Source organism: Geotrypetes seraphini, chromosome 2 (assembly GCF_902459505.1).
Source record: "Geotrypetes seraphini chromosome 2, aGeoSer1.1, whole genome shotgun sequence".
In the NCBI taxonomy this organism is placed as follows: domain Eukaryota; kingdom Metazoa; phylum Chordata; class Amphibia; order Gymnophiona; family Dermophiidae; genus Geotrypetes; species Geotrypetes seraphini.
The window spans coordinates 333,620,833-333,635,543 of NC_047085.1; the positions used below are offsets into that span (position 1 = coordinate 333,620,833).

Below are 14,711 nucleotides of genomic sequence, written 5' to 3' on the forward strand. Positions count from 1 at the left end.
CGGGAAACCATCTTCATGTTATTCTTTAAGGAGAGAGGGAAGAATCAGAGTATGAATGACCACAACCACTGACCCTCAAGCTTTGCTTTGAAGAATGCTGGAGCAGAACAACCTGAGGATGAAATAGACACTAAAAAATGACATGGGATTATTTCCCGCAGTTATCCGCGGGGCGGAGACAGTGATGAATTTTGTCACAGTGTCATTCTCTAACTCTGGGGTGATAATTTGTCAGTTACATAGATATATTAGGACAGGGATAATACCTATTTTATACACTGTGATGCTCCTACAGCATATTCAGGCTGTACTTAGCCAGCTAGATCTACACAGACTAACCTTAGGTACTGATAATATAAGAAATGAAATAGGCACTACATTGTCTCTGTACTATATATCCTAATCTGACAACCACAACCTCATTCTATAACATACACAGAGTCACCGGTTTCTGGACTAAAACTTATGCTCTTCTCACTCTCTGTAAAAGGTGGAGCTTTAGTGAATCAAATGGTTTTCAGAATAGCTCTTCTTTTAAAGCCAAAATCAAATTGATATTGTTTTGCTGAGTTCTGATCTCTGAATTTTTATAATCTGGTGTAAATGAATTGGTGACCTAGCAACCTCCTCTAAAGATGTTAGGTGCTGCTCATAAACACTCCTGCAGAGCTTTGCATAGATATTACTTTAGGTTACAAAAAGATTTTGTTTTGTTCACGGCATTCTTACCTGTGAAGGTGACTTCGGTCGTGCTGGTGCTGGTGATGAGACTGGTGCTAGTGTATGGTTAGGACTAGCCACGGGACTGGGAAGCGGAGAGGGCTCTTCTGGAGGTGTAGGCGTCTTTGCAAGGCAGAGGGGACCTGAATCACTGGATGAGAACAGATCAATGAGTTGTGCCAATTTGTTGTCATCCATTAACAAATGGAAAAGCTTAAAGGGGGGAGGGGGAAGGTGAATGTTACACATTTTCTGCTATGAAGAATAAGTATTTTCAACAAAGATTTGGTATTTCAGAATTGGGCTTTTGTGTCCTGCAACATAGTGTATGCACACCAGAGGGAAACATTTTTAGTTTTTGCAGGTTTTACATTAAAAATACTGAACAGTACTTGATTACTATTCAATGTATTATAAACCACTTTGGGTGCATCTCTTCATGAAAAAGGCAGTTAATAAGTCCAAATCCTATATAATAAAACCCTAAGCGCACATGCACACTTAGGATTTCGTGTTCCCTGCCGCTGTGGTGTGTGATCCGTGGACGTGTTCCAACCCAGCGGCAGGGAACATTCTGGCCACTCCCCTCCTCCCACCCTCACTCACCAACCGCTGGAAGAAGCAGGCAAGCTTTCTCCCTGCCCGCCTCCCTGTCATTCCTCACACACGCACGCTTTCTTTTTTTTTGGTGGGGGGGCATACCTTCTTTATCTGAGGCCCAGCGCACAGCTCCACCCGTGCAAGCACTCCTCCCCTCACTCACTAAGCGGCAGCATCCTCGCTCCGGGACATACTGATCGTACAATCTCTCCCTCCCATGCGATCCTACCAGCGAGATGACCTTAACAACTAACCTCCCTCCAGCGTTAGCATCCGCAGCATGCTAAACAGGCTGATTCGTGGCTTTCTCCTGACGGTGAAGCGTCACTGATGATGTCATCAGTGACGCTTCACCGGCAGGAGAAAGCCGCGAAGCAGCCTGTTTAGCATGCTGCGGCTGCTAATGCTGGAGGGAGGTTAGTTGTTAAGGTCATCTCGCTGGGAGGGTCGCATGGGAGGGAGAGAGAGCAGGGTCAGCGGAGGTTGGGCTGGGAGGGGAGAGAAGTGGTCTGCCTCGGGTGCTTCAAAGCCTGGCTTCTTCGGGCAGCAGCAGCGTTTACAATTCGCTGCTGTTGCCGGCTTCAGGCCTTCCTCTCTGGCGGGTCCTGCCTACTTCCTGTTTTCATGAAGACAGGACCCGACAGAGAGGAAGGCTTGAAGCCGGCAACAGCCATGAATTGTGAATGCTGCTGCCCGATGAAGTTGAAGGAGGAAAAGGAGCAGTGGGGGAGAGAATGGCTTGGAGGGAAGAAGAGATGGCAGGGCACGAAGGGAAGGAGGAAGGTATGCCAGACCAAGGGAAAAAGGAAGAGGGAAAGGAAGGAGGACATGCCATATGGAACAGAGAGAGAGAGGGCAGACACTGGATGGAAAGAGAAGAGTGGGCAGCGAATGGAAGGGGCAAGACAGAGGATGAACAGTACACGGAAGGGGTAGAGAGAGAGAGGGAGAGAGACACTGAATGGAAGTCTGAGGGACAGGGGGAGCAGACATTGGAAGGAAGTGGGGAGGAGAAAGAAAAAAGGGCACATGCAGGATTGAGGGAAGAGGATAGAGATAGAAATAAAGATAGACAGACAGGGGGCCAGGGAGAGATACAGACAGAAAGAATGACAGACAGACAGCGTCCAAGGAGAGAGAGACAAATAAAAAAAACCCCCCAGACAGACAGACATCTACGCTAGCACCCGTTATTGTAACGGGCTAAAACACTAGGTGCTACTGGGCCGGGGGAGCAATGAAGAGGGACAGGGGGAGCAGGGAAGAGGTGCTACTGGACCGGGGGAGCAGGGAAGAGGTACTACTGGGCCAGGGGAGCAATGAAGAGGGACAGGGGGAGCAGGGAAGAGGTGCTGCTGGACAGGGAAGTGGAGTGGGGAGGGAAATGCTGCTGGTGAGAAAAGGTGGCTCGGGCTGAAAGGGAACAGATGGGAGAAGGGGGCTGCGGGGGATAAAAATGAGTTTGGAGCTAGGGCTGAAAACAGGGTACATGTGAGGGAAAGAGGCTTTACTAGTACCCGTTGATGTAACGGACTTAAACACTAGTAAATAAATAAACTCGTTTTACTGACCCCCATTCTGTAATATGACATATATTGTATATAGCACATGCTTAAGAACTGTTTATATGACAGCAATTGCAGAAATTGGATAATATCTTGATGACAATTGAGGTATTTTAATGACTATTATCAAACCAGTTAATAACCATGCATCTGGGATGGAATGTAGTCGCTAGACTTGTGTAATAGCTACAACTATTGAAAAGCATTTCCTGCATGTTCTACAATAATTGAAAGCAGGTCCCCTCTAGCAATCTAGGAACACTTGGCTTGATAGGATGAAGCCTAGCTCCTGATGACCTCGAGAGAGAAAAAGACATCATACTACATAATTGAGAGATGAGTCAACAATCCTATATAATTAAGTGAGTAAAATGAAAGCCATACTTCAGCTATGAAATCTTACATTTCATTCACCGTCTCATTCTGTGAAAAGGTGTTAAGAAAAATAAATATGAACAAAACTTTTTTTTTTCTTTCATAGGAGTTTTCCAAATGACACACCAGTTCAAAAATGCACTGTAATATGAAACTATTGTTAACTTGTCAATGACAATGTTCTATTATAGCTCACTGACTATGGTCAGTCAATCTCTTTTGTAAACCGCATAGAACCGATAGGCTTTTATGATGTATAAATAAAAATTTATGTTATGTTATATACATATACTTGCACTGATAAGCCTAAACTGGTATTTAGACCTCGGGCACATCACTGAGAGCTAGATTCTATAAATGGAGTCCAAGCTTAGGCGCTGGGATATTTTGTGCTAAACTAGTGTTCTATAAAGGGCAAAGTGTCCTTTATAGAATATTAGCTTAGCATGTATTTTGTTCCTACCTTTCGGTGTGAGCACTTAGACCTGCCAAAGGCAGGTTCCCTCATTGTGGAACTCTCTCCCAAATTTTATTAAAAATGAAAAAGATCTTATCTCTTTTAAAAAATTGTTAAAAACTTACTTGTTTCAAGATGCATTTGACTTATGAAAAGATCTTTTTTATAATCTCATATGTTTTTAATAATCTCTTCTCTTGTTTCTTTCCAATTATACCTATTGTATTCTCCCCTCCATGTAAATTTTAACAAATAATGCAATTGTAACTTTCCCCTTCCTTCCCTCGCAATCATGTTTGTCCAAATTGTCTTGTCAATTGTCTAACTTAGTTAAATTTTATGTATTACCACAATCTGCTGGTTTTTAAATTGTACATCGCTTAGAAATTTGTAATAAGCGATACATCAAATGTAAATAAACTTGAAACTTGAACTTAAACTTGAAACTTAGTGTAAATGCTGGCACCCAAATAATGGCAATTAGGTGTGCAAATCGAGCTATTCTATAATATCACGCCTAAATTCTGGGAATGCCTCTGACCTGCCTATGCTCATCCCATAGAAACATAGAAACATAGAGTATGACGGCAGAAAAGGGCCGGCGGCCCAACAAGTCTGCCCACTCAAGAACCCTCCCTCAGCAAATTTGTCTCTCCCATGAGTCCGTTTTTTAAGCATGAGTGTGTAGCAACCCCACTTGTTTGTCCCAACGTCTCTTGAAGTCGAGCACGTTACTGGCCTCGACCACCTGGCGTGGAAGACCATTCCATCGATCAATCACCCTTTCGGTGAAGAAGTATTTCCTGGTGTCCCCATGAAATCTTCTCCCTTTAAGTTTTAGCGGATTCCCTCTTGTCGCCGTGGGACCCTTAAGAAAAAACATTTCCTCCTCCACTTCAATGCGGCCCGTGATGTATTTAAATGTTTCTTTCATGTCCCCCCCTTTCTCTGCGTTCCTCGAGAGAATATAGGTGCAGTCTGGTCAGACGTTCCTCATAAGGGAGATCCCTAAGTCCCGAGACCATCCTAGTGGCCATTCTCTGGATCGACTTCAGTCTCTTCACATCTTTCCGATAATGCGGCCTCCAGAACTGGACACAGTACTCCAGGTGAGGTCTTACCATGGATCTGTACAATGTCAGTATGACTTCAGGCTTTCAGCTGCTAAAGCTCCTTCTGATGCAACCCAGCATTTGTCTAGCTTTTGCTGAAGCTTTCTCCACTTGATTTGCAGCTTTCATATCCCTTGGGAGTTGTGTACTATGAAATTTAGGTGATGTATTAAAATAGCCCAATGCTGTTTATGACGTTGTCTATGTAATATACACCATCAATCCACAATGGCATATAATTAAATTCAAAGTGCCTAATTTCTAAGCAATCTTTTTTTTCTTCAGATAATACATTTCTAAGTACCTCTATGGTCTTCAGTTCCAGCCAACCACTAGCCAAATTATTTGAAGGCTTGTTTCTCTTTCTGGCTTTTATTCATCATCAGACCTTAATTTTTTAAAGAACACATGTCGGGATGCTGTGGAGCAAAACAAAAGGGGGGACCCATTCTTGAAAAAGCCTTCAGGTGAAACTTGTTGAACCTTAAGGTCCTTCCTGAGGTTCAAAAAAAAAAGAATGAAGAAATAGCTAAAGCTAAGTACATAAGTTTTAAAGTTGTATAAGAAAAGTTTATTGATTTGCACAAAACGTGGAGGGGCATAATCGAAAGGGACATCTAAGTCCGTTTACGTCCATCCCGCAAATCGTCCAAAGTAAAAAACAGCTTAAGACACATTATCGAAAGATACGTCCAACTTTTTTTTCAATTATCTTATTCGTGATCCAAATCTTTCAAATGAAAAAGCTGAACTTCTTGCTTCAAGGCTTATGCAAAAGCACTTGCTTGAAAAAGATGCTAATATAACTCATTACAGAAAAAGGAATCATAACTTAACAACATTCTTCACTGTAAATGGCTCATTGTGCTTTTGTCATGAATCAACGGGCTCTTCAACAGTTTGTCACAAGTGCATTGTCCAGATGAATAGCGTCTCTTCATTGATTCTTCACAGAGAGGCTTGAAGGCAGTGTTACTGCACAACAGAAATTCCAAACCAAGTATGCTAATTGCTCACTCTGCTCATCTAAAGGAGTCTTATGAGAATATGAAGAATTTACTTAAAGAAATCAGTTATAAAACACACCAGTGGAACATCTGTGGTGATCTGAAGGTCTTTGGCTTGCTAATGGGAATGCAAGGAGAATTCACAAAATACTGCTTTTTCTTGTGCTGTGGGATAGCAGATCTACAGCTGAACATTATGTCAAGCGTGTCTGGAAGCTGAGGGATACCTATAACCCAGGGACATGCAGTGTGAAATTTATGCCATTGGTGGATCCTCATAAAATATTTCTTCCACCTCTTCATATCAAGCTGGGTTTGATGAAGAACCTGGAAAAGGCCATGAGTAAAGCAAACTCACCAGGTTTTCAATATCTTGTTATGAAATTTCCAAAAATCAGCACTGCAAAACTGAATGAAGAGATATTTATAGGCTCACAGATCAAGTACATTAAGCAGGACAAAGATTTTAAGCAATCACTCTCAGCAGCTGAGCTTGAAGCTTGGGAGGCATTCAAGTGGTTAGTGGAAAACTTTCTGGGCAACCATAAGTCTCCCTCATACAAGGAAGGAGTTCAGAATCTCCTTGACTCATATCAGAAACTTGGCTGTTGTATGCCATTAAAAATACACTTTTTGCACTCACATCTTGACTTTTTTCTAGAAAATCTTGGTTTGGTAAGTGACGAGCAAAGAGAATGTTTTCACCTGGACATTCAGTTAATGGAACGTTGCTACCAAGGTTTCTGGAATGAGAGTATGATGGCCAACTACTACTGGATGCTGTGCCGTGACAATCTAGACACAACTCACAAAAAGAAATCATAGTCTAAGCATTTTTGAAGCAATATTGGTTGCTAAGTGACACAATCCAGTATAATTATTCTATGCTATGTGCTTATTTGACTTTGAACCGAAGATACTGCAACATTTCTCTAAGTTGATGCTGCAATTCTTAAAACCCTATATGCTAAAACACTATAAACTAACATTAGTCATAACTTTAAAAGTTTACGGGTGTGAGAATTGCGTTCCACGGCTACAGGAGTTTTTAATGGTGTAGCACTGGCACTTTATACACATAGGTCTGCCTGTCTCGTGACCAGTCTATTTCAACCACTGCCAGCAGATAAGTGGATTTTTTAAATTGTTATTCTGCTTATGGATATAAGTTCGATTGTGGTGGTACAGACAATGCTGGTGCTATGATGGTCTGATGGCAGCCTATGTTTAGTTCACTTCACTTGAACATTAATAGATTGTAGGTCTGAGCACTATTTAATGAAGATATCATATATATTTATGAAACTGTGATGCAGATTGATTTATTTGAAAAAAATCTAATAACAGATCTGAAATCAGCGTGAAAAACTGATTTAGAAAAATGTGCTGTGTTGTCAGATGATTCCGAAAAAGTTTTTTTTTATGCCTTGTGTAATTGATAGTGTCTTATTGACTAAATAGCTTATGCGCGGATCTGGCATCTGCACCAAATTTGGGTGATCAATAGAGAATCCAGGGTGAATGTCTAAGTGTTGTTTGGAAACTGTCCTCCACACGTGTCTGTGAAACACTGTATGTGCTTGGCAATTCTATGCAAATGAGAATAATGTTAATATGAATACATTTGACTGTTCTTCTCTTTGCCACGATAAACACATTCTACATACATATGCCCTTTTTGTACAATTAGAGATGCTTCCTATAAAACAGGGCTGCCCAAGTCCAGTCCTCAAGATCTACTGGCAGGCCAGGTTTTCTGGATATCCACAATGAATATGCATGAGAAAGATTTGCCTGCACTGCCTTCTTGGTATGCAAATCTCTCTCATGCATGTTCATTGTGGATATCCAGAAAACCTTGCCTGCCAATAGATCTCGAGGCCCGGACTTGGGCAGCCCCAAGGTTTTATGAAAAAGCATATTGAATTGTCATATTTGAAGGTATTTCATAGCATTTGAGTTTTTTAAATGTGTTGAGAAAACACCCTAATAGCTGGCATGCTATTCTGTTGTATGTAGTTGTGAACTTCCAGGATATCGGCCCCTGATGATTTATAATTGAACATTTGTACAAACCAGCTTCTATAACATCCAATTGAATCCTGGTATAAATTCTTGCACCTAAATTAGATGCAGATTATTCAGTAAATTAGAAAAGTACCTCTGATCCGCTCATTACCCTCCCCTGGCTGTACTTCCTTTTTGGAGTCATGGAGATCCCGACACCTAAATGTACACGCATAAGTTTAAATTAAAGCCAATTATCACTGCTAATTGGCTTGTTATTCAGCTAAATTGCGTACACCATAATTTGCATGTGCAAGTCTATGTGCCATATATAGAATCTGGAAGGATAACAATTTATATGTTCAAAACTATCTGCCCCCAGGAATTTTTAAAGCAAGTGATATGTAGATAAGTTAGTAAAAAGAAAGCAATTGAAAACCACTCATCAGGTCAACTGATTTGACTTTTTAACCTACTCAACAAGTGATCAAATAAATCTGAAAAGCTGAAAGCATACCAAACCTGACATACTTCACTCAGTGTACAGTTACTTTGACAATTTTGTGATAATTCGGAGGTGCTTTTGGTATTTTTGAATTTTATGGTAATGGTAACCGTGAACTCATTAAAAAAGTATAATTTTAAACAATGTTTTCCATGTATAAAGGCTTTGCTACATGCAGAACTTTTTAAAAAACAATTATCCTACAGTACCGATATGTACACTGACAACATGGTGCATTCTTTTTGGTGCTTCACTTGCGAAGTAGAGACGCCGACATGTTCACATGCACTGATCGTGGTACGTCACAAGGTGGTTTATTTTTAATAAAAGACTCGTGACTATTAGTTGGTTCTGACATCTCAAGTGCCTCTTTCTGTTTATTCTTATATGTGCACCATATCTAGGCCTTCCTGGAGATATTTGAGGGAAGCCACTGAGAAGTTGCTAAGTATCTGCAGGTGCAAATGTGTCTGTCAGCATTTGTGCAGTATTGGGGCTAAATCTGTGAGTCTATTTTATAAAAGACACACAGGCACTTATGCTTCCTTTCTAAAAATAGGTTTCAAATAGATGCCTTTTCAGAATATAATAAATCTGGCTCATAAAGTCATTATTTTGTTATCATAGTCTTAAAACCCATAATGGAAGATCCCAAGACAAATACAGTTATTATCTATCAAAGTAAGGCAACAATCTGAGGCACATCAAGGCAGTTCACAATCAGCGTCATTCAACAGTGCTGCCATGGGTTGTCATGGCAACCTATAAGATCACCACAGTATGAACCTGGATTACCACAATTAGGCCTTTCACACATGTCCATTTCAATTCTTGGAGAAAAAAATGTCTGAGTTCTTATATTCTCAGACTGCATGAGTATACTGGCTACCAGTGCAATACAGGGCTAAATTTAAAACCATATGTCTGATCTTCAAGGCCCTGAAAGGAAATCAGCCAGAGTACCGGTACTTGAAAAACAGGATCTCCCTCTACATACCTCAAAGATTGCTAAGGGCTTCCAAAGGAAGATCCCAAAAGAGGCATACATTGCCAGATGGATGTTTTTCTCTATTTTTGAAACTTGTTTTCTAGATGGATTTCTATGCTGTTCACCTGTAGTTTGTCTAAATTAGAGAATGACACGGTGACGGTTTACCCGCGGCCACCGCATTTAAGCCGCGGGTCACCGCCGAAAACGGGGAAGAAAACTAGCAGTCGCTGCGGTGACGGGGACAAGGCCATTCACCGACCGCGGAAACGGTGAACAGGTTTGTCCCCGCGGGCCAATGTACCCCCTTCTAGGAACCGCTATTTACCTGTGTTTCACCGTGCTCCTCATTTGTCAGATCAACCCTTCCTGCCAATCGCAGCAGAAGGGTACCCAACCCCTCCTGCCGGTCCTCCCAATGGCCTCCCCTAAGATCGCCGGCAGGAGGGTACCCAACCCCTCCTGCTGGACCCCCCCCCAACGAACCCTCCCACCCCGGAACCCCCTTAGTCTTACTTTCCAAGTTGGACCGGACAGCTCCTCGCTCGTCTGGCCAGCAGGCCTGCCTCCGTCCAAATGAGGCGGGCCCGCCCCTCCCCTCCCCTGCCTCCCAATGGCCTCCCCTAAGATCGCCGGCAGGAGGGTACCCAACCCCTCCTGCTGGACCCCCCCCAACGAACCCTCCCACCCCGGAACCCCCTTAGTCTTACTTTCCAAGTTGGACCGGACAGCTCCTCGCTCGTCTGGCCAGCAGGCCTGCCTCCGTCCAAATGAGGCGGGCCCGCCCCTCCCCTCCCCTGCCTAACCCACAGGATCCTAGGGCCTGATTGGCCCAAGCACCTAAGGCCCCTCCTATAGCGGGAGTGGCTTTAGGTGCCTAGACCAATCAGGCCCTAGGATCCTGTGGGTTGGGCAGGGTAGGGGGCGGGCCCGCCTCATTTGGACGGAGGCAAGCCTGCTGGCCATACGTGTGAGGAGCCGTCCGGTCCAACTTGGAAAGTAAGACTAAGGGGGTTCCGGGGTGGGAGGGTTCGTTGGGGGGGGGTCCAGCAGGAGGGGTTGGGTACCCTCCTGCCGGCGATCTTAGTTGAGGCCATTGGGAGGACCGGCAGGAGGGGTTGGGTACCCTTCTGCTGCGATTGTCGGGAGGGCCGTTGGGGGGGTCTACAGGAGGGGTTGGGTGCCCTCCTGCCGTGATCGCTGGGGGGAGGGGAGACTTGCAGCCGTAGCCGCGGTCACTATGCTAATCACGGCAGCATTTAAAGTACATGTCGTGTTTGTTTTTGCATTGCTAGCCCCAGGGGTGGTGGAAGATTAGTGATTGAAAAACTGTATGAAAAATAACTATTTTAAATTTAGTGATCAAAATGTGTCAGTTTTGAGAATTTTTATTAATTAATTTTTTCTCTGCGTGTTTTGTTTTTGTATAGTTATTAACTAATATTTAACTAAGTTTTAAAGTTTTAAAGAATGTTTCCTTTATACGTAAATAAAGAAAAGTGAATGGGATTGCAGTGGCGGTGACGGGGCGGTGAATGGGGTGGCAGTGGCGGTGACGGGGCGGTGAAGAGGATGGTGAGACGGGGACGGGGCGGTGACGGGGATGGTGAGACGGGGACGGGGCGGTGACGGGGATGGTGAGACGGGGACGGGGCGGTGACGGGGACCAATTTTTTCACTGTGTCATTCTCTAGTCTAAATCTCAAAGGGCCGTGTTAGAGGTGTGTTTTGGGTAGGACAAGGGCGAGTTTATGACTTGGACATTTTTCTGCCCTAATCAAACATTTTAGAAAATGTCCAGGCACAATTTGGATGTTTGGGGCTAGACCTATTTTAAAAATGAATAAATGCCAAAATGGTGCCCAAACTAACCAAATGACCAATGGAGGGATGATTGCATAACCCCCTCCCCAACACACTCACTCAAAGATGTGAATGAAACAGTGCATTCTTGCCTTGTATGATAGCTGCAGATGTTATGACCAGTCCTAAGTATTGCAGCAGTAAGCAGTTCTCTAGAGTAGCCTGGTGGGCAGTGCACTGAACTTCAGAGAAGAGGATCCAGACCCATATCACAATCTAACTACTACACTTGGGGTGGCCCACCAAAACCCACCCAAAACCTACTGTACCATCAAGCATAAGGGCTATTGGGGTGGTGTACAGTTGGGACCAGTAGGTTTGGGGTGGGTTTTGGAGGGCTCACCATACACCATAAGGGGATTATGGTGAGATGTGTACCTGGGTTCAATGATATGAAGTTTACTGCTCTGCTGGGATGTCTAAGTGGCCAGTCTACTAAAAATGTTTGTGACAGCTCTAATGCATATTCTGAAAAACTGGAAATCATCCTCATTACTAGACTACACCTTCTGGTGGAACTCTTTAAGTATGTACCACAAATTTGAATCTTATGCATATGAGAAGAAATTGTTTTCTCGACCCTCCACAAACTTGACACGAAACAAATCACCTTGGTCATTCTTAGATTCATATGTTCGTTCTGCTCTATAGACACTTCTGCCTCTCTCTCTCTCTCTATCTCTCTCTATTTCTCTTTCTCTCTCTCTTCCTTTATCTTTCTCTCTCTTTCTCTTATCCCTCCTGTTTCTCTGTCTTTTTCTGTTCCTTTTCTAAGCAGTTCCAGATACTCTGGATCCTTTTCATTAATCTAGTTCTATTCAAACGATTGTAGATACAAATATTTGATACATGATTTTTATTATGATTCTATGTATTTGAGTTGCTTTCTGTTTATATTTCTTATAATATTCAATAAAATTATTGAACTAAAAAAAAAAAAAAAAAAAATGCTGGCCCCTCTTAAATCCCAATGGCTTGTTTTGTTTGGATGTTTTCATTTTCGAAAATGGTCAAAAAAGATAGACATACTAAGGGTGAACACGTCTAGAAAGGTCATTTTCAAAAAATAAAAAATAAATAAAAGACAGATGTACTTCACAAAACATCTAATCTCGGACTTAGATGTCATGTCAAAAATGTCCCTCCATGTGTACTGTTATTTGAATATTCATTCTGATCAAATTATCTACATCTGGATTGTTCTTGTTGTATACCAGCATTAATTAATTTCTTTAAAAAGGTGGTAAATAAATCCTAAGAAATAAAATAAATGTGCACTACAAGATCCATATTTTTTTTTGTGTTTACAACCACTGGGAGACTCAAATTTCATGCTCAAAAATGTTTATTTGTTTACCTTCCTGGCTGAATACTAAACTGTCGACACAGAAACAAAGAAAAAGAGGGCACCATAAGCACAAGGAGACAAGCAGACCAGAGAAAAGTACCAAGGGCCTCCAAGAATGGGTGAACATCAAGCTTTTAATGAGGGACCTATAATGTGATCATATATCCCATTTTGAATGGGACAGTCCCATTTTTAGATCCCCTGTCCCGTTGTCCCCATGCACAGCTTCGGGATGCCGAAATGTTCCATTTTCAGAGAGATCGTCCCGAAGCTGTGCATGGGGACAATGGGACAGGTGATTGCAGAGCCTGGGCTCTCTCCCTGCTTTCCCGCCACCGACACAGCAACAGGGTCAGGCCAGGCGAGTGCAGAGACTGCACAACGGCTGGCTCACAAGCCTTCTCTCCGACGTCAATTCTAGCATTGGAGAAGAAGTTTCGGGCCAGCTAGGCAGCAATTGTCTGGCTCGGAACTTCCTCTCCGACGTCAGAATTGATGTTGGGAGAAGGCTTGTGGGCTGGCTGTTGTACAGTTGCTGCAATCGCCTGGCCTGGCCCTGTTGCTGTGTCGGTAGCGGGAAAGCAGGGAGAGTGCCCAGGCTCCGCGATCACCTGTTCCATTGTCCCCATGCACAGTTGGGACCAGTAAACTTATTTAAAGGCACTAGTGGAACTGGTAATACTGTCATTGTTGTTAATACCTGATTTTGAAACACAAAGATTTTTATTCTTTCAAACACCCAGACAAAAACGAGTAGAATGCTGACATACTGAACTCAGGCAAACTTAATCATCTCCCAGAAACCTGGCTGGTATGAAATAACCTCCAATGGATATCGAATGACAGCATCAATCACAAATGAAAGAGAAAGAAAGGGGGGCGGGCAGGGAGAGAGAAAGACATAAAGAAAGAAAGGATGCACAGTTAGAAGGAATTGTAACCAGAGACTCACCAGACAACAAAGGTAGGAAAAATGATTTTATTTTCAATTTAGTGATCAATTTATATCTACTGATTTTATTTTCAATTTAGTGAGAATTTATATCTACTGTCTATATTTTGCACTATATTTGTCTATTTTTCTATCGTTGTTACTGAGATGACATCTTTGAAAACCCCCGAATATAAATGATAATTAACATTTTCTCTTCATACAGTGTGCTTTGTGGTTTTTTTTTAAATTTTATGGTTACCATTATGAATTAACCTTTTCCTATCGTGTGTCCCGGATGACGGGACATTCCAAAAATGACATAGACAGTGGATAAACAGTCTGTATGGACTAATAAAGAGCCAGGAACACAAAATATAGCAATGTTACTTACTGTACCAGTTGTTATCCAGGGACAGCAGGCAGCTATTCTCACTAGTGGGTGATGTCATCCGACAGAGCCCCGATGCGGACGTCTCACAAGCATACTTGCTTGAAGAAACTTCAGAAGTTTCGAGATGCCCGCACCGCGCATGCGCGAGTGCCTTCCCGCCCGATGGTCCGGGCGTGTCTCCTCAGTCAGGTAGCTAGCAGAGAAGCCAACCCAGGGAAGGTGGGTGGGACATGAGAATAGCTGCCTGCTGTCCCTGGATAACAATTGTTACGGTAAGTAACATTGCTTTATCCCAGGACAAGCAGGCAGGTATTCTCACTAGTGGGTGACCTCCAAGCTAACCTCAATGGGATGGTGGGAGAGTTGGCAACTTAGGAGAATAAATTTTGCAACACTGTTTGGCCAAACTGTCCATCCCGTCTAGAGAAAGTATCCAGACAATAATGAAAGGTGAATGTATGAACCGAGGACCAAGTGGCAGCCTTACAAATCTCCTCAATCGGTGTCGATCTGAGGAAGGCTACAGAGGCCGCCATTGCTCTGATCTTATGGGCTGTGACCTTACAGGGAAGGGGTAATCCAGCCTGGGCATAGCAAAAAGAGATACAAGCCGCCATCCAGTTGGATATGGTGCGCTTCGATACAGGTCGTCCCAACTTGTTTGGATCAAAGGAGACGAAAAGTTGAGGATCAGTTCTGTGTGGTTTGGTACGATCCAGGTAGAAAGCCAAAGCACGTTTACAGTCCAGAGTATGAAGAGCTGATTCTCCAGGATGAGAATGAGGCTTAGGAAAAAACACTGGAAGTACAATGGATTGGTTGAGATGAAATTCAGAGAC

General features: G+C 43.0%; 1 protein-coding gene across 1 annotated transcript in view; it reads right to left on the bottom strand.

Annotated features, from left to right (window-relative positions):
- The window catches only part of AMPH (amphiphysin), a 285,388-nt gene that overhangs the window by 85,322 nt on the left and 185,355 nt on the right, over window positions 1–14,711 (bottom strand). Inside the window, exon 10 of the mRNA XM_033930240.1 lies at window positions 730–871. Coding sequence (XP_033786131.1) covers window positions 730–871 — 142 coding nt within the window. The remainder of the gene's footprint in view (window positions 1–729; window positions 872–14,711) is intronic.